Source organism: Pelophylax lessonae (genome assembly GCF_965119305.1).
Source record: "Pelophylax lessonae genome assembly, chromosome: 3".
In the NCBI taxonomy this organism is placed as follows: Eukaryota; Metazoa; Chordata; class Amphibia; order Anura; family Ranidae; genus Pelophylax; species Pelophylax lessonae.
Genome location: NC_138770.1, coordinates 362,272,487 through 362,299,060, shown reverse-complemented (window position 1 = coordinate 362,299,060; position 26,574 = coordinate 362,272,487). Strand labels below are relative to the sequence as shown.

The window sequence follows — 26,574 nt, the reverse complement described above, 5'->3', positions numbered from 1 at the left end:
TGTCTATGGTAGCGATAATCCATCCAGTTTCCATTCTACTTTTCAATCTGACCATGATCCACTACTGCATATGTGATGCAAGAGTTATACTTTACTTCCTTTACATCCCACTGTTTGCCTCCTCATTAAGAGGTTTTTCCTTTTTCATGAGGTCAACAGTGAACTTAACCTCCCCCCTTCCACCTCCCTTATTCATCTTTTTCTAGATTTACCCCCCCCCCCCCTTGTTTTTTTCATTTTTTTTTCTTGAATTATATCTTACTTAATATATGAGAATCAAAATACTGTAGTTCTTTCTGTATTGGTTTTCTAGACCCATTTTGTTATATTTGTACGCAATTCAGAAGAATGTACAAATCTCTAGCTGTCTAATATTCTGAATTGCAGACGCCTTCAATAAAATCTGTTGAAAAAAAAATAAAAGATATCCCTGCACTAATCAGTTGAAAAGGTAATAGAGCCGTGGTATTATGTGCAGAGAAGTGAAGTGGTGCACGCAATAGGAAGAATTTTCTTAGAAATCAAGCTGTCTCCCCACTGTGGACTGGATTCACTAAATTTTAATGAATGCAGTCTTTGAATAGATGTTATATTTAGAATACCTGCACTATTTTAATCTCTACCAGTAATTTGTCTTAGGACACCTTCGTCTTTTCACAGAATTTTATTACAAACATAAATTGGTGTTGCTCCTGTAAACTGCAAGGAGCACGAAATATGTACTGTGATTTATGGGGCCCTTTCTCCACCTAAAGCTGAGATATGAACTTATAGCTATGCACTGACTCCTAAATGGCAATCCTATTTGCTGTTAAAATCTTATATGGCTATAAAGAGATGTTAAGGGCATTACCATCCTCAAATCTTATCCTTAGCTGGTGTATGAACAAAATCCAAATTATGAATTCAGTTTTTTTGTTTTTTTAATCATCATGCTATTTTTAAGAAGTGTATTTTTTTTTTAGATTAATAACATTATTTTATGATTTTAATATACTCTGTGAGCCTGCTTTTTATTCTCCAATCTAACAATTGTACAATAAAATCAATTCCAAATAGATTAAAGAAATGGAAGCAATTATAAAAAGAAGACACCCTAACTCTATACCAGCAATCATGTATGCAGCAGCTGCGGTTTCTGAGACCGATCCCTCGACCAAAAGTAGCACTGTCTCCTTCTTAGAAAGACGGATGCAAAAATTAGAATGTGATCTTGAAAGCAAGGATGAAGAAGCAAAGAAGAGTCTACGTAGCATGGAGCAGCAATTTCAGAAAGTTAAGGTGACCTTTTGCCCACTTATAATTATTCATATTTGGAAGCCTTTCCATCATTCTTACTGCTTTATTTCAGAGGTTTCTAAACAAAGGGCCAGTTTACTGTTTACTTCAGACTTTAGGGGGGCTGGACTGTGGTCAGCAGGAGTAGAAAATGTTCCTGGTGTCAGTGGCAGTAAACCATGCCCCATCATTGGTGTCAGTGGAAGGAATCGTGCCCCATCATTGGTGTCAGTGAGAGGAATAGTGCCCCATCATCATTGTCAGTTGGAGGATTAGTGCCTCATCATTGGTGTCATTGGGAGGATTAGTGTCACATCATTGGTGTCCTTGGCAGGAACTATGCCCCACTGTTGTGGACAGTGAGGGGAATATTGCCCCAAGGGCCAGGTAAAAGCAAGCAAAGGACCGCAGTATGGAATCCACTGCTTTATTCTGTTGGTCTGTTCCTGTGTTAATGGAATATTTTCAGTACAATCCAAATGAAAAGCAGCACACTAATACTGTCTTTACAGGCAGAACTTATATCAGCTGACACAAGGCACTTTCCCTCAGGACCATGATGAGGTGGTCAGGGGGAGGGAGGCATTCATGTGCAATCTTATAACCCCTTTTCTTCTGCTATGCAAACTCTTATGCATCCATGAAACCTACTTATTATTGCTTTAGGTAAAAGTTGCAGAGGAAAAAAAGGGGAAGGGATAGGGAAATTGTGGAGGAGAGGTAGATGGGTTGGTGGAAATTGGACCTGGGGGTCGGGAAGAGGGGAGGAATTTGATATACTGTAGATGTTGATTTGTGCTTGCTTCATGTATAGAAGATACACTGACCGTTTCTTTATTTCATATATATATATATATATATATATATATATATATATATTTTTATTTATGGTATATAGTCTGGATGTTCCATCAAGTGTGTCTTTATGTATAACCTAAACTACCATTCCATTTTCTATCCTTTTAGATTCAATATGAAAGTCGGATCAATGAGCTTGAAGATTTACTTGCTCAGAGACCTCTAAATGAGCCACAAAATAATCTAGAAAGCACAATAAAAGTAAAAGCACTTGAGCAAGAACTTTCCATACTCAGGGATGCTCACCACAATACAGTAATGAATCTGCAAAAAGAAATTGAGACCCTCAAGGAGAAGAATTCCTATTCGGAGCACAAAACATATGCTAAATATGATAAAATGACTGAGGAAAGCAGGCTGACAAGTCTTAACCAGGAACTTATAGCCAAACATAAAGAGATTCAAGAGCTTTCAAAAACAGTGGAGCGACTTCAGAAGGAAAGGATGCTCATGCTCTCCAGCAAACCTCATTTAAGCAGTGTAGGTGCTAGAAGCAAATACTTAGGGGCCTTTAAAGCAGATACCATGCCTCCCTCTAAAGGAAGTACCCTAGAGACAGAAATTTTTCCTGCAATGCAAGACGAGAAACTGTATCAGCCAGACACGTTTGCTGATTTTCATATTTGTGATCTGCAACAAGAAAATGAAAGATTACAAGCTGAAGTTTGCAAATTGTCTCAGGAAATTAGCCAGCAAAAAATCCAGTATAAAGCTACTGTGGCACAAGGAGAGGATGCCATGAAAAGGTACACAATTTCCTAACTGCTGTAAATTAAAGCAAGGCTTCACTGCTGATTTCCCTCACCACGAATAGCGGCGGCAGCACCCGAGAGTCAATGGAAACATTGGCTGGGGTGCCAATATCGCTGTATTCCAGGACAAGTAAGTGTCCTAATATTAAAAGTCAGCAGCCACAGTATGTGTAGCTGCTGACTTTTAATTTTTTGAATGGGGGGGGGGGGTGGAACTCTGCTGTAACCACTTCAGTACTGAACACTTTTACCCCCTTCCTGCCCATGTCAATTTTCAGCTTTCAGGGATGTCCCACTTGAATGACAATTGCGCGGTCATGCAACACTGTACCCCAACTAAATTTTTGTAGTTTTGCACACACAAATGGAGCTTTCTTTTGATGGTATTTAATCACTACTGGGTTTTTTCTTTTTTGCTAAATGAACAAAAAAAGACCAAAAATTTTGAAAAACAAAAAACCTGTTTCTCTTTTGTTTATGAATGGACACAGCTTCAGATCTTTATAACAGTTGGGTTTTACTGCCCCCTCCAGAAGTTGGACACTAGGCAGAAAAAAATTCTGGCTATGCCCAGGGGGTATACTCCTTCTCTCTGCTATAGGCACTCAGTTTTTTTTTTTTTTTTTTTTGTGCCTAGTCAGGAGTAAGGACCTAGTTCCTTGCTGGGATCTCTGGTCCTGGCAATTTTTTATTTTTAGATAAAAATTGTTTTCTCCTGGATTTTTCCTGTGAGATCTGCAATCAACTGCCGGACTGGGCGACGGGCTGGATAATCTAGATCTGGCGAGCGTGCACAGACCTCAGCTCTGTGCTAGGTCGGCTGTGACATAGCCCCACTGGACGCAGGGGCTGGCCTGTGAGTTAAACGCCTCGTGAGGCCGCATAGGACCAGGTCTCGGCGTTCCTCCTGGCCGACAGCCCCCCCCATTTCAGTGCCCGTCTGGTTCCTGGTATGATGAGTAGCTGTCCCCCCTCTCCCCCTGGAGGGTTTTGGGGAGGATGTGGGCCCCTCCTTGGGATGGTCAAACCCCCGGGTTCCCCTCCTTCCTGTCAGGCACCCCCCTTGCCCTCTTGTCATCTGTTCCCCATCCTACCCCCACTGCACATATGTTGGGGCTGTTTGGGTGGTCTGATCTACCTCCTGGGGTGGGGGCAGGGTGCTATGCTGGCGATGGGGGCCGGGGGGGTGCACCGCTGCACTGACAGCGGTCCTGGAGTCCTTTGTGTCCTGGGTGGAGGTGGTCTTAGGACAATGGGCCAGCAAAAAGCACTCCCCACCTTCCCCTGCCTCATCTGTCTCATTAGATCCTGAATCTGATTCGGCCGCCGCAGACGTGGGTCACCCTGCTGGGTCTGCAACCACGCTCCCGGAATCCTCTGATAGTGAGGATGATTCCTCCACATCTACAACCGCGCACAAAAAGGCGCTGGTGGAATCACTGTTTGTATCTGTGCGTGAAACCTTGAAGATTGAGGATGCAGCTGCGACAGAGGTGCAGGTTCCCTTTGGCACTCACAAGCCATCCAGAGTGGCAAATGTGTTTCCTTTCCCTGCCTATTTTGACAGAATTGTCGCTACAGAGTGGGGACGACCAAAGTGTCCCCGTGGGGTCCCTTAAAGCTTTACTAGGCATTACCCCTATGAGGAGTCCCTTCTTAAGAAGTGGACTGTTCTACTGGTGGTGGACCCTCTGGTTTCCAGATTGAACAAAGCAACCATGATTCCAGTTGAAGAGTCTCTGGCCTTTTAGGATCTGGCTGACAGGAAGGTGGATGCTGTGGCCCTCCAATATGTACTCTGGCTGGTTTGGCACTAAGGCCGGTATTCACCATTGCCCTGGTGTTGCAAACTCTGACCGAGTGGGCTAAGCTTTTACTCCGTGACCTGGAGGGAGAACAGCTTCCCCCCTGCCTTTCCAAAGCTAGGGGACCAGGTGGTCCAGGGACTGCAGTTTATCTGTGATGCTGCTTTTGGATGCGGCTCCCCTAGTGGCTCCACTCTCTATTTTGGCAGTGGTCCTTCGGCGTGTCTTTTGGCTCAAATGCTGGTCTGCGGACCAGACTTCTGAAAAGGCCTTGACTAATCTTCCCTTTCAAGGAGATCACCTGTTTTGAGCTATCCTGGATGACAACATAGAAGGTCTTACAGGTGGGAATGAGTACCTTTTTTCCGCAGGCTACTAAGGGCAAGGAACCTGGTCGTAGATGTGGGCCTTCCTTTTTGGCTCATAAGAAGTTTTGTTGTCCCTCAGGGTCGACTTGACAAGGCCTCGAAATCAATCAGGGCCTGCACTGGAGGATGCAAATTAATCTGGTCTGGCAAGATGAAAGCGGGCTTCTCCAGACCCGCAGACAAGGCTCCTTCAGCAGGAAGGTGTGCCCTCACCCGTATTGGGGGTGGGGGGAAGTCTTCGCTGGTTTCTGGACCCGTGGACTTCCCTGTTCTTCCATTCAGTCCAGCTACACAATCGAGATTCGCTCTTTTCCCCCTGCAAGGTTCTTTCCTTCCAACTTGCACTTGTCCCTGGACCGCTTACAGGGTCTGCTTGGGGTGGTACAAGACCTGTTACATCAAGGGGTGATGGTTCCGACTTTGGAAGGTTTTCAGAGTTTTTACTCAAACCTGTTTACAGCACCCAGGAAGGAAGGCAAGGTGTGTCCAATCCTGGACCCCTCTGCCTTGTGTGGGTGCATTCGTTCAGAATGGAGTCCATTCGCATGGTGATGGCATCCCTGCGTTGGGGATTTCCTTGCCTCTCTGGGGACTTCCCCGCTGATATGCTTTAGGAACTGCGTCCGTCAATGAACGATAGAGAAAACTGGATTTTTGACTTACCGTAAAATCTTTCATTGACGGACGCAGTACCCACCCCTCTATTTTGAGTTGGGTTGGTATTACTTCTCTAAAACTGCTTTGATACAAAACTGACATCCTATGCAGGAAGAGAGAGGGTGTACCCTCTGGGACCGCCCATAGGCATAGCCAGAACTTTTTTTTCTGTCTAGTGTCCTACTCTTGTAGGAGGCAGTATAGCCCTACTGATATGAATCAGGAACTGCGTCCGTCAATGAACTTAAGTAAAAAGGATTTCATGGTAAATCAAAAATCCAGTTATAATCTAGGCCATCTTTATGTAGAGCAACAATTCTTTTTTTCTGGATCCTCAGAGAGTTCTTTGCCATGAGGTGCCATGTTGAACTTCCAGTGACCAGTATGAGAGAGTGAGAGCGATAACACCAAATTTAAGACACCTGCTCTCACACCTGAGACCTTGTAACACTAACGAGTCACATAAAACCGGTGAGGGAAAATGGTTAATTCACTTTTGTTGCCAGCGGTTGAGACATTAATGGCTGTGTGTTGAGTTATTTTGAGGGTCAACAAATTGACACTGTTATACAAGCTGCACACTCACTACTTTGTAGCAAAGTGTCATTTTTTTCAGTGTTGTCACATGAAAAGATATAATTAAAAATCTACAAAAATGTGAGGGGTGTACTCACTTTTGTGAGATATTTAACCACTTCTGGACTGGAAGATTTTCCCCTTTAATGACCAGGCCATATTTTGCGATTCGGCACTGCTTTATTTTAACAGACAATTGCACGGTCGTGCGACTCTGTACCCAAATAAAATTAATCTTCTTTTTTTTCCCACAAATAGAGCTTTCTTTTGGTGGTATTTGATCACCTGTGCGATTTTTATTTTTAGCGCTATAAACAAAAAAAGAGCGACAATTCTGAAAAAAAAAAAACAATATTTTTTACTTTCTGCTATATACATTTTTTAACATTTTAGGCCAGTTTGTTTTCTGCTACATATTTTGGTAAAAAAAATCGCAATAAGCGTATTTTGTTTGGTTTGCGCAAAAGTTATCGCGCCTACTAACTACGGGAAAGATTCTTCATTTTTTTTTTTTTTTTTTTTTACTAGTATGATTTTTAGCGGGACTGTGACATTGCGGAGTACAGATCAGACCCCTAACTGACATTTGTGACACTTTTGGGGGGACCAATGACATTACTACAGTAATCGGTGCTAAAAATATGCACTGTTACTGTAATAATGACACTGGCAGGGAAGGGGTTAACACTGTGGGTGATCAAGGAGTTCAATGTGAGCCTAGGGGAGTGATTCTAACAGTGGGGGGATGTGGCTTCTGAAATGACCATAGAGACCTGTGTCCCTATATAGAAGGATCACAGGAGCTCTATGATAATTCCAGGGAGAAGAACAGTCAGCTGTGTTTACAACAGTTGACCATTCTCTCTCAGCGGGGAGCGATTGCGGGTGTCAGGCGGCAATCGGAGCCGCCTGCCCCGTGTATCAGAGTCCCCGCTAGTTGCAGGTGCGTGACCAAAATAGGTCTATGTCGGTTCACGCAGGAGGGCCTCACTGCCGCAGAAAAAGGCTGCGGGCGTTTGGGAAGCGGTTAAAATTATCATATCCATGAAAAAAAGTGTCTCAATTTTTAGTACTACTTTAATATGAAAGTTTTATATATCCCTTCCACCCCTCATATAAAATGCTCATATATCCTACTTCTTGCTGTATTTATTATCATATACATGATATAAGTAATATATATTATTACTTTCATTGTTTCACAGTGTAAATGACCCCTTATAGGTAGGGATTATCTTCTCTTTTTGTACTATAATGGGCTAATTTTGTTTTTTTTTATAACCCCATTATGACAGATGATAAAAAATAAAAAAATAAAAGCATGCTGCTGCTACTAGACGTTTCAGACCTGGTTCCCACGTACATGTATTTGGTGCTTTTTACAGAAACTCACTACAGTTCATTTAACATGGTTTCCAATGGATAACGTTCACATCTTTGCTTTTTTCAGCTGTTGCATATTTGGAAAGGGTCAAAGACTTTTTTCAATGCAAAACGGTCCTTTTTTGGTTCAATAGACTTCACTGGAGAAGCTGCAGAAAAGCATTAAGTGCTTTTTTGCCGCGATTCGCATTTTTTAATCCGCCCAACAACAAATTGCCAATAAAAATGAAAAACGCAAATTGCAGCAAAATCGCGTGTGCTAAAACGCACAGCTAAAAGCACTGCAGAAGCGGATCAAAAGCAAACTGCGTAGGTGAGAACCGAGCTTTATGCTGGCAATACACGTATCGATTTTCAGACAAGCATATTCATATGAAAAATCTTTGTATATTTGCTAAATGAAAGGATGTCATTTGAAAACTTAACTTGCTTTTAACATTTCGTTTTAAAATTAATGTAATTTCTGAACGGAAACCACATACACTGTCTGAAAATTCTTTTTCTATTCCGCTCCTTCAAATTTTCCCATCACTGTGGCCAAAAACAAATGTCAATTTGACCCCGCTAACGATTAGAAAATCAAACAAAAGTTCTTTAAATGAACATTTTTTTTAAAGAAGACATTGTTTTTGTATGGCCAGCATAAGTGAGAGCAGGCACAGGTAGCTTTTATCAAGCCACCTGCCTATGACAAGTGATCTGTCATACATAATATATTACAGTTCTGTCTTTAACCACTTCTATCCCCTTAATGACTGCATTACTTTAACTGACAATTGCGCGGTCGTGCAACGCTGTACCCGAATAAAATCGATCTCCCTTTTTTTCCCCACAAATAGAACTTTCTTTTGGTGGTATTTGATCACCACCGTGGTTTTTTTTTTTTTTTTTTTTGCGCTATAAACCGATAAATAGCGACAATGCTGGGAAAAAAACAATATTTTTTACTTTCTGCTGTAAAACATATCTAATAAAAAAAAAAAATTAAAAATCAAATTTTTTCAGCAATTTAGGCCACTATCTATTTGGACACATATTTTTGGTAAAAAAATCCCAATAAGTGTATAATGATTGGTTTTCGCAAAAGTTATCACGTCTACAAACTAAGGGATAGATCTATGTCCTTTTTATTTATTTATTATTTTTTCTAGTAATGGCGGCGATCAGCAATTTTTAGCGGGACTGCTACATTGCGGCGGACCGATCAGACACCTTACTGACACTTTTGAGGGGACCAGTGACATTACTACAGTAATCCGTGCTAAAAATATGCACTGTTACTGTATTAATGACGCTGGCAGGAAAGGGGTTAATACCACGGCTGATCAAAGGGTTAAGTGTGTCCCTTGGGGGTGCTTTCGAACTGTGTGGGGAATCGACTCACTAGTTGTACACAGAGACCTGTGATCCTAAATAGTAGGAACACAGGATTCCTGTGTTCACCTGTGACAGAACGGCGGTCTGCCTTGTTTACATAGGCAGAGCGCCGTTCTGTTTCCATGGGGAGCGATCGCGGGTGGCCGGCGGACTCGCTGATTGGCTCCCCCTCTGGCCAATCGGCACGTGTGCACATGCCCCAAATGCCTATTACACGAAGCGACATACGGGTACGTTGTTTTGCGTAATAGAGCCGATCTGCCGCAGTAAAACTACGGCAGCTGGTCGGCAAAGGGTTAATTTTTTTTTTTTTTTTTTCTAAATAAAAAAAGTAATTTCTGAGTCTGATGATATTTACCAGATTCAACCTCTAATAGTATATACAGTATATCTCTTCTGTCCGTTATTCTCAGATGGATTAAACATTTTGTTCCCTAACCATAGAGCTGGTTATTTAGATTTCCCACTGCATATAGACGTTGAAGAACAAATTTCCTTTTTTTTTTAACTTTACGTATTAACTAAATTTATACACCACACTTTTTTTAAGGTTATCTCATTAATCGAAACCATAATCAGCCAACTAATCGATTATGAATATAATCGTTATTTGCAGCTCTATAATGCACTGTCACATTTATTCACTAAGGTAGTGGCAAGGGCAATGATTTGTGCATACATAACTAGTCAGTCAAATGTAAAGCGCAGTTCCAGCCGTTTTTTGTGTTTATTAAAAGTCAGCAGCTACAAAAAGTGTAGCTGCTGGCTTTGATTAAACACATACTCACCTGTGCAGCGATGCAGCCGGCGGGAGCCTCTGTTCTCTCCCTCTCCTCTCCCCGGCGACGGCATCACTAGTGTGGGCACCCGGCTGTGACAGCTTGCTTTTTCACAGCTAAGTGCGCACTGCATTTGCGCAAGCCGCGCTGCGCGTCCTGAGTTGACGGCCAGTCTTCTGGGACCTGTGACATGTCCTAGAAGATTGCAGGGAGGGAGGGCGAGAGGAGAACTTCCGCTCCAGTCGCCTAAGCGGCCTGAGCGGAAATGGGAGTGGGTACCTGTCAATTCTAGGTACCCCCCCTCCCCCTAAAAAATGTGGCATGTAAGGGGGTCTGGAGGCCTTAAAGTGGAAGTTCCACTTTTGGGTGGAACTCCACTTTAAGTTCACTTTAAGCAGATCAGTATTTTTTTTACTATGTTTACTGAACTTTGCATGTCACCGTACCTTTAAAGCTGTCTTGCTATATAAGCTCATTTGAGTGCTATATTTATAGCATTCTAACCAACATTTTTTTTTTGTGTGAATATAAATCTGATTTAAAACAAAATATCTAGACTGTTGTATTATAGTCTAGTGTAACACATCTTCCTGGCATACAAGTGTCATGTTGTTTTGTAACATTTCTTTTAGATTAAAAGAAAAGAATGATGAACAAATTGCAGCACTTAAGAATTTACATCAGATTGATATGGAAAAGCTCATCTGTCAGCATGCCTTAGAACATTCTTCATCTAGAGTTGCTGAGCTAAGTAGCAAAGTCTCAACCCAAAAGGTAAAAATTTCTCCTGCGTTTCAGATTTTCATTTTACTGATAATAAGCAGGTCATTGTTTTTGTATTCCATTTTCTTCAATTTTGTATTTCTCTAGCGCTCATTGACAGACGTAGTCCTCGGTGATACACCACCTTCGGGTTATGTTGCCTCCACAGGAGCAGGACTAGACAGGAAATTAAAAAGCTCTGGCCACACCCCAGGGGCAGTCCCAGAGGGTATATCCTCTCTCTCTCTGCCTCAGCAAATCAGTTATTTTCTGTCTAGTTAGGAGTAAGGACCTAGATACCTTGCTGGGATCTTAGGTCCTGGCAAGATTTTTTTTCTTAAAGATTTTTTAGACAGCTTTTTTCTCCAGTGTTCCTGTGAGATCTTCAAGCAAGAAAGCTGAACTGGGCGGCGGTCCGCCAGGGCCGGTATCGCCAACCACGCCATATCCCCATGCAGAGAAGGTGTTGTGTGCTCTGCAGCACACCGCTATTCAGTACAGGCCGCCGCCATTTTTTTTTTTTTTGCTGGATCGCACGAGCCGCCATTTTGGCGTAGCCTCGTGTCTCCAGCATGGGAGCGGCCATGTTTGAGGTGATCCAAACACCTCGTGGAGCTAGGGGAGGCGCCGGAAGGCGTGCAGAGGGGCGGAGCCTCCTCCTTTCTTCCTGGGCAGCCAGCCAAAAGACTTCCTGTTTGTCAAGACAGCGCTGTAACCTGTTGCAGTTAAACTCTGAGCATCAAGTGGTGAGCCTGGGGGTCTATCTCTCTCTCTCTCTCTCTCTCTCGATCGATAGGGATCCCTAGCAGGTAACACTAAGGGGCTTTTGTGGCGCTGGGGGTCTGAAAAAAGAAAAAAAAAAAAAAAAAAAGTTTTTTTATTTTTGAATTATATTATCCAGGAAGTGACTGGAATTATCATGGACCCTGCCACACATATTCCCCCACCTGTTTCCCTCGAGGGGGCCACGGGACCCGCCGGTGCACAGAGTATAGAGTCATTTACAGCAATTTTGGAGTCTATGGTGGCTCGGGTGGAGGCGGCCTGTCAGGGACGGGGGTCAAGGAAGCGACCCCCGCCTACCCCTATATTATCTGACACCTCTGACTCAGATTCAGAGATGGTCACTGCAGTTGCAGGTTCCTCTGCAAAGGCTGTTATCCCAGGTAAAGCCCCCTCAGACAGTGAGGAGGACGCTTCTTCTCCTGCTATAATTCAGGAAGAAGCATTGGTGGACGCACTAGTTGTGGCAGTGCAGGAAACCTTAAAACTTGAGGCTTTACCGGCAGAGGCAACTGAAACAGAGATTCCTTTTGGTACTAATAAGCCCATCAAAACGGTGAAGGTTTTTCCTGTACCTAAATGTTTCGGTAATCAGATTAAAGGAGAATGGGAGCATTCTAAACGTACCTTTACTATTTCCAAGCGTATTGCTAGACGCTATCCGTTTGAGGAATCCATCATTAAGAAATGGACGGTACCACCAGTGGTGGATCCACCTATTTCCAGGCTGAATAAAGCCACGGTTATTCCAGTGGAGGACACTTCGTCCTTTAAGGATCCGGTGGATCGAAAGATGGAAGCAGAGTCCCGCACCATCTTCTCTCTGATAGGGTCAGCATTTAGACCAGTAATTGTTATTGGTCTAGTTTCCCAGACACTTACGGAATGGGCGAAAATGGTACGCCAAGATCTTAGGGGAAAAGATATTCCCCAGGAGACATCTGATTTGATGGAACAGATTATACAAGGGCTACAGTTTATCTGTGACGCAGCCTTGGACACTACTCCCTTATTAGGGCATGCATCTAAGACAGCGGTGATCCTCAGACGTGTGCTGTGGTTAAAATGCTGGTCAGCTGACCTAGGTTCCAAAAAGACCTTGACAAATCTCCCCTTTCAGGGGAATCGTCTATTTGGGGCCAACCTAGATGAAATCATTAAGGATGCCACTGGGGGCAAGAGCACTTTTTTGCCACAGGCTGCTAAAGCTAAGGGACCTCGCAACAAGCGAGGACCTTTCTTTACCGCCCATAAAGGGCGCCCGGCTGGTACTAGCGGGAAAGGCAAGACTCCTCCAGGAGGGTTCAAGAAGGGCTGGTCGGACAAGCAGAGGACCAACCCAGCCAAACCCGAAGCAAAGGAGTACACAGCCTGAAGGTGCGCCCCCACCCAGTTTCAGGGTGGGGGGACGTTTTCACCGGTATTCAGGAGATCGAGCATCAACCACTACTACCGGTGCGATTCTTCCCTTCCAACATTTAAGTACTACAGGAAGCGGTAGTTACCGTTCCCTGAATAGATCTTTTCCTTTACCTTTTCCTAAGATTAGTCCCTATACCTCACAGGAATCGGATCTGGTTGACCAGATAGGCCAAGTAGCCTCTAGTCGGGTGACTTCGGTCCCTGAGGTTCAACCAGAAAAGATCACCCTTCCTGATAACAATCAGGTATCTGATAAATGTGTGGGAACAGAAAACTACCAAACTTTCTCGGATGGTCGGGGCCAGATACCTCTAGGGACGCCTGGTTCAGATTCTATCGGCGCCAGTGGTCCTAGAAATTCTAGGCTGGCCTCCTCAAGCCGGCCTGGCCGACTTGGACATGCTAGTCGTAGACGTTCCGTGGGAACTTCGTCTCAGGGAGTGTCTGTGGTCTCAAGGACCAATTTACCATCATGCTTTACAGTCGCTGGGTTTAATGGCTTGGCCATTGAGACCCAAGTACTGAAGGACAGAGGTTTGTCAGCTTCAGTCATTCCTACCCTTATTAAAGCAAGGAAAGCGACTTCCAGCAAGGTCTATTATCACACATGGAAGACTTATATTGCGTGGTGCGAATCTTTAGGATTTCCTCCACGTACCTATTCGGTGACTCGAATATTGGCCTTTTTGCAACAAGGGGTTGAGCAGAAGCTAGCCTTGAGCACCATCAAGGGTCAAGTTTCAGCATTAGCAATCTTCTTTCAGAAACCTTTAGCTACCAAATCCTTGGTGCGGAATTTCATCCAGGGGGTGCGGCACCTGGCTCCTCCAGTCCGCGCGCCCTTACCGCCCTGGGATCTTAATTTGGTTTTGTCGGTTCTACAGAAACCTCCCTTTGAAAACATCAGGGAGATTCCCTTGCTTACTTTATCCCAGAAGGTGGCCTTCTTGGTGGCTATTACTTCTGCTCGCAGGGTGTCAGAACTGGCTGCATTATCATGCCAGTCCCCTTACCTAGTGATTCATAGGGATAAGGTAGTACTTCATCCTAAGCCATCTTTTCTTCCTAAGGTGGTTTCAGATTTTCATCTGAATGAAGATATTGTACTACCTTCCTTGTGTCCTCAGCCCAAGCATCATCGGGAACATGCGTTGCATTCCTTAGATGTGGTTCGGGCAATCAGGGTATACCTGAAAGCTACGGAATCCTTCCGTAAGACGGATTCACTTTTTGTGATCACGGATGGCCCCAGAAAGGGTTTGCCTGCATCTGCCGCGACCATTGCCAAATGGATTAGACAAACGGTGGTACAGGCTTATTCTATTAAGGGTCAGAGTCCTCCGTTCCCTGTTAGGGCGCACTTCACTCGAGCGCTCAGTACTTCCTGGGCCTTTCGCCATCAGGCGTCAGTGGTCCAGGTATGTAAGGCGGCCACCTGGTCGTCGGTACATACCTTTACAAAATTCTATAAAATTGATGTGACGGCATCGGCGGATGCCTCATTTGGCCGCAAGGTTTTGCAGGCCGCCATTTGAGGAGACCGGTGGTCTACCTCGAGGGTTTTTTTCTGTTTGAAAAAAAAAAAAAAAAAAAATTTCTCTTTTTTGTTGAGTCTCATCATTAAGGATGAGCATTGTAAACTTCTAGTTGGCACCGGTTGGGCCTTCTAGATTGGGATTTGATTTCATTTTCCCACCCCTCAGTTGTGATACTGCTCTGGGACGTCCCGAAGGTGGTGTATCACCGAGGACTACGTCTGTCAATGAGCGCTAGAGAAAAATGGATTTTTGTAAAATCTTACCGTAAAATCCTTTTCTCTTAGCTCATTGACAGACGTAGTCCCCGCCCCTCTGTTTTTTGAGTTGGGTTAAAATCTCTAAAGACTGCTTTTTCACATAACTGATTTGCTGAGGCAGAGAGAGAGGATATACCCTCTGGGACTGCCCCTGGGGTGTGGCCAGAGCTTTTTAATTTCCTGTCTAGTCCTGCTCCTGTGGAGGCAACATAACCCGAAGGTGGTGTATCACCGAGGACTACGTCTGTCAATGAGCTAAGAGAAAAGGATTTTACGGTAAGATTTTACAAAAATCCATTTTTATTATTGCTTTAAAAGAATGTGGCTAATGGTCATTACAAGCTTGTCTGATACCTGTAAACCCCCATACAGCAACTACACAAACTGAAATTTCACATAAAATTCACCAGTTTTGTAAAATTACCTTTTTCCCTTTTTTGTAACTAAAGTTTTAGCTGTAGATATGCTTGTGTATTCTTAACCACTTGCCTACTGTGCACTTAAACACCATTCCCATCCAGGCCAATTATCAGCTTTCAGTGCTCTCACACTTTGAATGACAATTGCGCGGTCATGCTACACTGTACCCATATGAAATTTTTATCATTTTTTTCACATAAATAGAGCTTTCTTTTGGTGGTATGTAATCACCTCTGGGTTTTTTATTTTTTACAAAAAAAAGAAAAAACACAGAAATTTTTGAAAAAAAAAAAAAGTTTTTCTTATTTTCTGTGAGTAAATTTTGAAAATAAATTTTTCTCCCTCACTGATGTGCGCTGATGAGGCGGCACTGATAGGCTGCACTGATGGGCACTGATGAGGTTGCACTTATGGGCACTGATGAGGTGGCACTAATATGCCACACTGATGAGCACTGATAGGCGGCATTGATAGGCGGCACTGATAGGCGGCACTGATAAGCACTGATAGGCGGCACTGCTGGGCACTGAGAGGTGGCACTGAGAGGCGGCACTGATGGGCACTGATAGGCGGCACTGATGGGCACTGGCGGATGGCACTGATGGACACTGACGGGTGGCACTGATGGGCGGCACTGATGAGCACTGATGGGCAGCACCATCAGTGCCCACACTCAGTGCCCATAGTGCTGCCAGTCAATGCTCATCAGTGCCTAGATGAGCAGGCACTGACTGGCAGCACTATGGGCACTGATTGTGGGCATTGATGGGGGGGCAATGTGTGTGTTTTTTTTACCTTTAGTAATCAGGGCACTGGTGATCAGTGCCCTGATTACATTTCTCTGTGTCCCCAGCGGCTGTCGGCTCCCCCTCCTTCCTCACACTGCAGTGTCTGTGTGAGGAAGGAGCGCCGGCGATGAGAGATGATCTCATATGTTTACATATGAGATCATCTCTCATTGGACGGCTTGATCACGTGGTGAATGGCCGCTGTGATTGGCCATTCACCACGATCTGTGATCGGCCGTGTCCAAGGGACACGGCCGACACAGATTCTCCCCGATGCGCGTTCGCGGGAGCGCGCGGGGGGCGTGTCACTGGGAGGCCGTTTAAAAACGGCCTCCCGAAAATTCAAGTCCGCGCTGCAGCCGTATATAGGCTGTAGCGCGGATGGGAAGCGGTTAAGCTGGCATTATGCTGGCCATACAGTGGTAGATATTAATATGTTTCTACGAAAAAAACTCATCAACACACTTGATAATGCCATCAGACTTGACGAATGTTGTTTGAAAGTAATTCAGAATTTCATCTGCTTCCAGTATTTGATTTTGAAATAAATAGAATTTCTTGAATGAAACCTACATGCACCATTAGAAATGTGTTTGGTCAAGGAAAAAATTTCCATCCTGCTTCAGTTTCTCATTATTACAGTCAAAAGCGTTCGTCAATTTGACCCCCACTAAGGATTAAAAAATCCAAAAATGGAAATTTTGGAACAATATTTTACTAATATTTATGGTCAGCATTATTTTTATGAATTCTGCATGCTCACATATAACTATAATCCACAGATCCTGATAAATCATCTTCAAAAACAAGTTAGTGAGCTGCTGAAGGATAGAGAATCTTTGGCTGTTCTTCGTATTCGTGAGGAAACACTGCAAAATGAGGTACTTGGTGCTATTTACATCAAACTTAAATAACATTAGCTTTAGTTCACTTGATGTCAGAGGTAATGGGTATGCTTAATCAAAAAAAAATGAAATGAGTTCATAAAATTACATGTAATATTTCATGTTTTTTTTTTTTCCAAATAAATACTTGTTTCAGTAAGTAAAGATTAGTTGTAGGTAGCAGTTATTGAGCAATATAATAAACTTCACCAACCCCTTGTGGGTTAAAGAGAGCCCCAAATGTAAGGGATACTGAGGCAATAAAAGCATGACAAAGGGTATACCTTTGTCCTACACTAGCGAAAACAATGAAATATACTGTGGCTTAAGTTCAGCTTTAAGGAGACACTGTCTCCTTGTTCTGACCCCTTATACTCATCAGCACTCCCCAACTGCCCATTCCTCTTCTGCAGCCCTCCACAATACTCGTCACTTCCTGTGACCTCTTTCCCTGTGACAGTAGTTGGTTGTAGCAGCACAATTGTTAGGCCTGAACACTGCTACAATACTGGGGGAATGATATTACCAGCTCACCAACACTTGTATTTTGGTGCAAGCCACAGAGGACGAATGAGCCACTAGGGATTGCCAAGACACTGTCACTTTGCCTTGTGTGGAAAAAGTGTCATTTTAAGGTTAGGATGTCACTCCTAGTCATAACTAATGTGGTGTTTTTTCAATTCCTTTAAAGGTCACAAAACTTCTGGATGAGTTAAAAACAGCAAGAGAATGTCATTCTCCAGAAATGAGGCACTATTTAACGCTTGAAAGCAAGATTAAGTACATGGAAATGAGGCACTCACAAAGAGAGCAGGAGCTCCAGCAGGTACAGTAGCTGTTGCACGTCTCTGTAAGAATTTGTTTAAGACTAGATTTACTTCTGTGAATCTCCTAGGCTCAAAGCAATATGAACAGAAACCAGAAAGGTCCTGCTACCCGCCAAATAGGAACGTTGCCTACTAAGTTGCTACCCACTGCAAAGCAGACAAGAGTAGATGTATACTTCTGGGGCATAGATGCCACCTATAGATGAATGGAAACTGGCAGATCAATCAAACTGGAAGTTCTCTCCTATATAACCCCTCCTACACAGGAAGTACTTCAGTTTTTTCACCAGTGTCTTTAAGGTGGATGGTCACTGATGTGCTGCATGTGCTCTTGAAGCATACTTGGAGGTCTGGAATGGTTCTGCTGAGAATCATGGACTTCAATAGGATCCATTTAAAAAGCTGTCAGCCAAAATGCATGGTACCCGAGCCTAGCTGGATAAGGAGAAGAATCCTCTGGATTTTGCCTGTAATGCAGCCTTATGGCACTGGACCCTGCCTAATGGAACCCTGTGCAGTGTTTTTTCTGACCAAGGTGCTTTCCAGCAAGGTGCTATAGGGGTCCAGGGAGGTGGACCCCAGATTGAGGGGAACCGAGTCCTTGAAGGTCTTTCATGACAGACCCTGCCGTGATGGGTGAAGGTTGGACTCCTATTATGATTCAGAGTCCTGCGGTTGGAATGATAAGTTTGCATCGTAGTGGCGGTCGGCTTGTAGGCTGCGCTACTAGTGCTCCAGTTTTTGTTTTTTTTTGTGTTTTTGGGTATAGACCGTTCCCTGGCCTTCCCCATGTGTTTTTTAGTTTGGGAATTTGCTACTGTTTTATATGTATATGTTCTGTTGTTGTTTTTTCTCTTGCGTTTGTTTGATTGTTTGGTGCAAGGATTCCTACTCTGCTGCTGCTCACCGGGTGCTACCCTCTGGCCTTACGCCTGCCACCGCAAGCCTGTATTTCTCCCTTGGTAATGGCGTTGCATAACCCCCACACCTTTTCGGCGCTCTCCTCGAATGTGCGCAGCATCAATTCTAAATTCAAACGTACGCTGCTTTTCCAGTGTGTTAAGTCATATAACCCCTCCATCTTAGTCCTGCAGGAGACGCTCCTGGTGGGCAGCAAGCTGCAATCTCTGAAGAGACCATGGGTTCAGAAGGCATTTCATGCCTCTTATTCCACTTATGCTAGGGGGGTGTCTGTTTTTATGCATGATGCATGACCACATGGGTAGGTATGTCATCCTGGTGCTCTCCATATGGCAGCAGAGGTATGTCGTGGTAGGCATTTATGTACCCCCACCTTTCAAATCTGAGGTCCTCTATGCCGTTCTTGAGAAAATCTCTGCCTTTAGTCCTGCTAAAATGCTTCTGCTGGGGGACTTCAACGCCATTCTCTCCCCTGTGCTGGACAGACCCGCACCTCCCAAGGTGTTCTCGGGCGACCTCCTCAACTGGGAGGCTGCGTCCGGGGTTCAGGAGGTCTGGCGGTGGAAGTACCCCTCGCAGAAAGCCTATTCTTGTTTCTCCACCACCCATAAAACTTCCTCCAGAATAGATTACGCTTTCGCTAATCCAACTCTCCTGTCTAAAAGTGGAGGCTGTGGCTTATTTGCCCAGTGGTCTGTCCGACCATAGCCCCTTGCTGGTCACACTGCGCTCTGATTGTGCTCGCAGCGGCACTATGTGGCACTTGGGCTTGGGATTGACCAGCCGGATATCTCGGCACAGACCCCACCGATTTCTACGGGAGTTTTGGAAAACGAACGCTGGCACGTCCTCTCCCGAAATGGTGTGGGACGCGTTCAAAGCCTTCACCAGGGGCCATTATATTTCCGCCATCAAGGCGGTATGGCTGCAGCAGTTGGCCGCTGTTTCTGCATTGGAGGAGGTGGTCGCGGAGGCTTCCGCCCGTTATGGGCAGGACCCCACGGGCTCTCTTTTCGAGGGGCTTCAGGCATCATTCGGAAATCACAAGGTTGTCTATGTACCAGTCGAAACAGAGGTTTTTTTGAGCAGGGTGACCACAATGGTAGGCTACTGGTGATTCTGTCTCAACACAATGCCCCCTTGACTTTGGTCCCTGAGCTTACCTCTCCCACGGGGAGAGCCATCACCTCGCCGGAGGAGATCCTGTCCGAGTTCCGTGCCTTTTATTCTCACTATTCCCCCTCCTGGACCCAGTCGCCCTGGGCTGGTTGTCTGATCAGGAGAGGTCCGGTCTGGTCCAGCCGATCACTGAGTAAGAGGTGAAAGCAGTGATTCGTTCCATTCCCAAGGGTAAGGCCCCAGGCCCAGATGGGTTGCCCATTGAATTTTACAAAGCCCACTTGGGTCTCTTGGCCCCTCTGCTTGCCTCCATTCTAATCCATAAATCTCCTAAAGACCCTAAACTGCGTGCCTCCTATCAGCCTATTGCATTGCTTAACAACGACCTCAAAATTCTCACCAAACTGCTTGCTGCCAGGCTCCAACATCTGATTCCCTCTGTCATTGATCAGGATCAGACCGGCTTCATGGCTCATAGGTCCACTGATATTAATCTCCGTAGACTTTATACTAATTTTCAGACGCGGCACGTCAACTCAGGATCTAGAGTCATCGCCTTTCACGACTCGTTTGACTCGGTTGAGTGGCTCTTCCTGTGGGAGATCCTCAGACGGATGGGCTTTCCACTCCTGTTCATTAAGTGGTTGCAGACTATCTACAGCTCGCCGATGGCCACCATCTGCCTCGGGCTACAGACTGTCGCCCCTGTTTGCATTTTCGCGGGGCACGCGGCAGGACTGCCCTCTCTCTCTGGCCCTCTTCGCCATGGAGCCTCTGGCAGAGGCGCTTCGTGTTTCTCTGCATATTAAGGGCCTACGGGTGGCCTGGCTGGAGGAGAGGGTGGCCCTGTATGCGGATGATCTCATTCTGTTCCTGAATGGTGCGGGCCCCTCCCTCGCGGGCGCCCTGCACATACTGAATGCCTTCTCCAGGGTGACAGGCTTGCGGATCAACTGGTCCAAGTCACAGCTGTTAGCGATCGACCCGGGGGGCCAGGGGAGGGGCTCCACCTGATGTTTCCCTGCAATGGGTGGACAGTTTTACTTGGGGGTGCGGGTGTCACGGGAGCCATCGGAATTCAGCGCCCTTAATCTTGACTCGGTGGTTTTGGGGATAAGGGCCAAATGGAAGCCGTGGGATAAACTCCCACTTTCACTCCTAGGTTGTATTAACCTAATCAAAATGAAGATTCTCCCCAAACTCACTTACCTGTTTCGGCACTCGCCCCAATGGATCCCTAAAGTCCTTTTTCACTAGCCTTAATAAACTATTTTCCTCCTTTCTGTGGGGACCCCGCCCACCTAGATATAAATTTACGACCCTCATGCGCAGGCAGTGCTGTATTTTGGCCTAGGCCAACAAGGCCCAGGCCTAGGGCGGCACTTTGCAGGGGGGCAGCAAAGAAGCCGCCCCCTCCACCTGAGACTCTATTGGCCACTGGTTGCTAGAGCCGCCTCTCTCATTCCCCCCTCTCTCACCCCCCTCTCTCTCACTCTCATTCCCCCTCTCTCTCACCGCCCCTCTCTCTTTCACCCCCCTCTCTCTCTCTCACCCCTCCTCTCTCACCCCTCTTTTCTCTTCACCCCTCCTCTCTCTCTCATCCCCCTCTCTTTGTCTCTCTTTCTCTCTCTTTCTCTCTCTGTCTCTCTCTCTCATCCTTCCCTCTCTCTCTTAACCCCCCTCTCTCTCTCTCTCATCCTGAATCACCCACCCCCCTCTCTCTCTCCCTCACCCACCCCCCCTCTCGTGAGATCTCAGGGGTTCATGCTGGGAATTGTAGTCCTTCAATTTTGGAGGGAGCCACATCCATTAAAAAAGGAGTGGGGAAAAGTTACATAGGAGGGGGAGGGGGGGGGGGGGCGCCCAATTTTAGTCTTGCCTAGGGCAGCACAAAACCAAAATACACCACTGTGCGCAGGGGGTGTCAGGGGGGCTTGGCGTTCCCAGATTGCCATAAGTATTTTTTGGCATCCCAGTTGGTCACAGCTGTCTGGTGGCTTTCCCCGGAGGCCTCCAACTCGGCAGTTGTGGTGGAGGCCACGGTGCTGGGGTCGGTGGAGGCATTGTCCCACCTGCTGTGCAGGTGTCCTCGGGTTCCCTACGCCCTGACCGCCTCCATGAAAATGACGCTCCGGGCCGGGCCTCAGGGGCTGCTGTTAGAGGCATACCCGAGCACCGCAATCTCCCCCATCGCTCCCTTATGGATCAACCCCTCCCTGCCACACTTATTTTGCTTACCCGACCCTGTGGTCTGGACTAAATACAACATTAAAAAGATTTCCGATCTCACGTCCGATTTGTCCCTCCCGTCCTTCTCACATTTGGTCACTCACTGTACTATTCCGCCCTCTTCCCTTTTCCATTATATGCAGTTGTCCCACGCTTTCAGAGCCCAATTTCTGGTGGGAACTTCACAGCTGGTGCAGCCGGACCTGGAGCGTATATTATGTCATGACTGCTCCAAATGAGCTGTCTCCGTACTCCTTGCCTCCTCCGGTTCTCCTCTCCGGAGCTCTCTGGCCTCCATACTCTTTGGGCCCGGGATGTTCAAGATATGGACTCGGTGGACTTGTTGCACATTTAGGACTCTCCTTTTAAAATTTTGGTTTCTCTGTCGCTCATTGACAGACGTAGTCTTCTTGATTCACATCAATTGGGTTATGTTGTCTCCGCAGGAGTAGGACTAGGCAGAAAGAAAAAACGTTCTGGCTCCACCCTAGGGGCAGTCCCAGAGGGTATATCCTCCCTCTCTCTGCTACAAGGAATCAGTTTTTTTCTGTCTAGTCAGGAGTAAGGACCTAAGTTCCTTGCTGGGATCTTTTGGTCCTGGCAAGATTTTTTTTAGAAAAAATATTTTTTAGGTAGTTTTCTCCAGTGTTTTTTCCTGTGAGATCTTCAAGCAATTATGCCGGATCTGGGCGACACTAGTGGTCACCCCAGCCGGCCTACGAGCGCGCGCAGACCATTGCATCGCGCTTGGTCGGCCGCGACACATTCAAGTAAGTATGCGGGTCCGGGCGACGGGCTGGATGTTGAGATCCAGTGGTCACCCCGGTTTCTGCCTACGAGCGCGTGCAGACCAGAGCTCCGCGCTGGGTCGGCCGCGACGGAGTCCCATTGGAGGGACTGACCTTGCGAGTTAAAAGTCTCGCTAGGACGCCAGGAACCAGAGAGTCGAGGCGTCCGGAGTGGTCAACAACCCCCCACCCCGGTGGAGAGGGTATTGTGAAGAGAGGGTGCCTGTCGGTTCGGTATGGTGAGTAAATGTTTCCTTTTTTCCTCATTATGAGGCAGTGTGGAATATGGGCCCCTCCATACATGGTCAGTATCTATCTGACACTAAAAGTCCCCCTTGTAAATACAGCATGTGTTTGGTGGGCAAGCGGACTTGGTTTGGGAGCTAACACTCTAGCAAACGTGTAAGGAGAGAGCGAACCGCTCCGGTGAGGGGATGATCCCAAGCACATCCAGCACAGGTGCAGGCAAGGATCCGCAATCCAGGACAGCAACAATGGGAGGAAACAAGGAGCCGCACAACTGGGTGGAGATGCAAATCATAAAAGTCCAAATTTTATTGAATTCCAAAAATAAAAACACATCCAATGTGTGACCACAGCAGTCGAAGACATGGAAAAAAGCACGGCGGTTGACGGGTTTCACGGAATCTACCGCTTAGTCGTAACCATGCTTAAACAATACAAAACAATGCTTTAAATAGGAAAAAATCATCTCATGTGCACCTCCCAGATCTCACTTGATTAGGCACACACAGCTGTAGATAGTAATCCCCAATTGAGGGCTCACAGACCAGCAGAAATTGTTTGTATGTTTTGAACAAAAAAAGAAAAGGAAAAAGAAAAAAAAAGAAAAACTGCACCAGATGCATAAACAGAAAATATATAAATAAAATAAAATAAATTAGAATAATGACATATGTATTGACTGAAATGAATATATAAAAAACATATATACATATCTGGTGTAGGGATGAGACCCAAGACAGGGGAAATAGAGTAGACTAAGGATGTGAGAATGGAATAAAGGTAATGAAAGAAGTGGGCAGTGGGTGAAGCCTAAAAGAATGTAATGAATTATACCCACATATAAAGTATATAAAATCGATACGTTTTTCAATTGTAACAGCTCATTTTTAATCTATCTTATCACCTGTAGGGAATGTTTTGTCCAGTATGTAGGTCTCACGACACGTAAACTTAAAGATAGGTTCAGAGAACACCTAAGTGATGTCAGACTGCAGAAATCCACAAATGTGGCTCGACACTTTAATTTGGAACATAATGGTGACCTATCTTTAATATCGGTACAAATCATCGAACGTGTCATAGCCCCTACAAGAGGGGGGGATGTGTTCCGCCTCCTGTGTAAGAGGGAAGTTTTCTGGATCCATAGACTCCAGACCCGCTTACCTGGGGGTTTAAATTTTGAATGGGATGTTACCCATTTTTATACACAAGAATAATCTAGATTTTGCGGTGTATACATTCCATTTTTGGCATACATGTATCTCTTCTTCTTTTCTATTATTGATCGGTCATTTTGTGTCTTCTCACTTTTTCTAGTTTTTACTTTCTTTCTATCTTTCTTTTTCTTCCCCTGTTTTCATCCCTTCTATTTTTATTCCCTTTTTCTTGTGCGCATTTTCTGCTTTATATCTTTGGGATTCAGTCTATTTAGCCCAGCTAAGATATTCTTTATTTATAGACAACACATGTAATGGACCATTCAGTTGGTCTTCGTTTATAGTTATATATATGTTTTATAATATCGAGAATATTCTTTTTATCATCTACAGATGTTTTACGGATGTGTTAATACATATATATGTGATGTGCTATTTGTAAAGGATGTATTTGTCCACGTGTGTATATATATATTTTTTGCTTTCCATTTTAGTTAAAATTGATGATATAAATAGCCTGTAATTATAGGCCAATCCTACGCGCTCAAAGACTATTTACATTTGCCATTCTTTTTAGGTTTTTTGTTTCCTTTGTTTAGATATATATAGACCCACATCTGGCATGTTCTAGGCACACTTTTTTCATATATGCTTGGATATGTGTGCTGTCCGTATCAATATTCTGCACATATACATTCATTATTCGTTTGATGATTATCGGGCGACATTATAAATTTACAAGCGATGTCCCGCACATACACGCATATATGTATGTATATACATGTCTTTATTCATATATCTATACAGCTGCGTGAATAACCCCTTTTATTTTTCAATATATTGTTCTTTCACACGTGGACAATATATTCCATATTTATGCATCTGTTTTATTGAGAATTCTATGTATGTACACCCTTTTAATGTCGGATCAAAGATGTAGGGCTCTTTTCAGATCAACTTTTGCCTACGCATACAGCTGTGGCCATGTCTCTCAATGTATGGGGCTATACGACATTGATATACTCTTTTACACATATGTATATATATTTTTGGTATATATGTGGGTATAATTCATTACATTCTTTTAGGCTTCACCCACTGCCCACTTCTTTCATTACCTTTATTCCATTCTCACATCCTTAGTCTACTCTATTTCCCCTGTCTTGGGTCTCATCCCTACACCAGATATGTATATATGTTTTTTATATATTCATTTCAGTCAATACATATGTCATTATTCTAATTTATTTTATTTATATATTTTCTGTTTATGCATCTGGTGCAGTTTTTCTTTTTTTTTTCTTTTTCTTTTTCTTTTTCCTTTTCTTTTTTTGTTCAAAGCATACAAACAATTTCTGCTGGTCTGTGAGCCCTCAATTGGGGATTACTATCTACAGCTGTGTGTGCCTAATCAAGTGAGATCTGGGAGATGCACATGAGATGATTTTTTCCTATTTAAAGCATTGTTTTGTATTGTTTAAGCATGGTTACGACTAAGCGGTAGATTCCGTGAAACGCGTCAACCGCCGTGCTTTTTTCCATGTCTCCGACTGCTGTGGTCACACATTGGATGTGTTTTTATTTTTGGAATTCAATAAAATTTGGACTTTTATGATTTGCATCTCCACCCAGTTGTGCGGCTCCTTGTTTCCTCCCATTGTAGCTAACACTCTACCCAGCAGACTGCAGTATTGCAGCAGACATAGGAGGTATAATCCTACCTTAATTGTAGTGGACCTCCTGCAGATCGATAAACCGCCATCAGCATGATGTACAGGTGGATGTGCTGGGAAAACGATACTTCGGCAATCCGCCGCCATTTTGCTGCAGACCAGGTACATGTATGTCCGCAGGTCAGGAGAGCTGGGAACGCCGGAAGGCGTACACAGGGGGCGGAGCCACTTCCTTCTACCCGGGAAAACGAACACAGCTCTTTCCAGTCTGTAAGAGACAAATGCTGACTGCAGTTGGTAGGAAACTTCTCTGCATCGGGTGGTGAGCCTTGAGGGTCCCTCTCTCTCTCTCTGTGGGGATCAAGAAGCAGGTACTCTGAGAGGCGCTATTGCGCTAGGGGGATACACATAAAAAAAAAAAAAAAAAAGTTTTTTGTTTTTTCTGGCAGAGGTGTCCTGTGTTAACATGGACCCTGCCACTCATGTATCTCCACCGGATCCCCTCGAGGTGTCTGCAGGATCCTCCAGCACCCCACTGACGATTGAATCATTGTCGGCTATTATGGAAACTTTTGTGTCCCGGGTGGAAGTGGCTTGTCAGGGACAGGGCGCAAGAAAGCGACCCCCGCCCTAACCCCATATTATCTGAAACTTCGGATTCAGAATCTGAGCCTATTTCTGCAGTTGCAGGTACCTTATCTGGGATTGGTGTCTCGGGTACTGTCTCTTCAGACAGTGAGGAGGATGTTTCGGCATCAGCCATAGCCCGAGAGGAAGCGTTGGTAAACGCACTCATTGTATCTGTTCAAGAAACCTTAAGATTACAGGGTACTCCGTCGGAAATAGCTGAAACTGAAATCCCCTTTGGGACTAAAAAACGCATCAAAGTGGCAAAGGTTTTTCCATTGCCCAAATGTTTTGGCAATC

The 26,574-nt window shown here is 44.8% G+C and overlaps 1 protein-coding gene across 1 annotated transcript in view; it reads left to right on the top strand.

The window, feature by feature from the left end:
- CEP162 (centrosomal protein 162) overlaps nt 1-26,574 on the top strand; it is a 332,984-nt gene that overhangs the window by 291,412 nt on the left and 14,998 nt on the right. Inside the window, exons 21-25 of the mRNA XM_082249677.1 lie at nt 1,060-1,281; nt 2,245-2,882; nt 10,466-10,607; nt 16,586-16,684; nt 17,379-17,513. Of these exons, the coding sequence (XP_082105803.1) occupies nt 1,060-1,281; nt 2,245-2,882; nt 10,466-10,607; nt 16,586-16,684; nt 17,379-17,513 (1,236 nt within the window). The remainder of the gene's footprint in view (nt 1-1,059; nt 1,282-2,244; nt 2,883-10,465; nt 10,608-16,585; nt 16,685-17,378; nt 17,514-26,574) is intronic.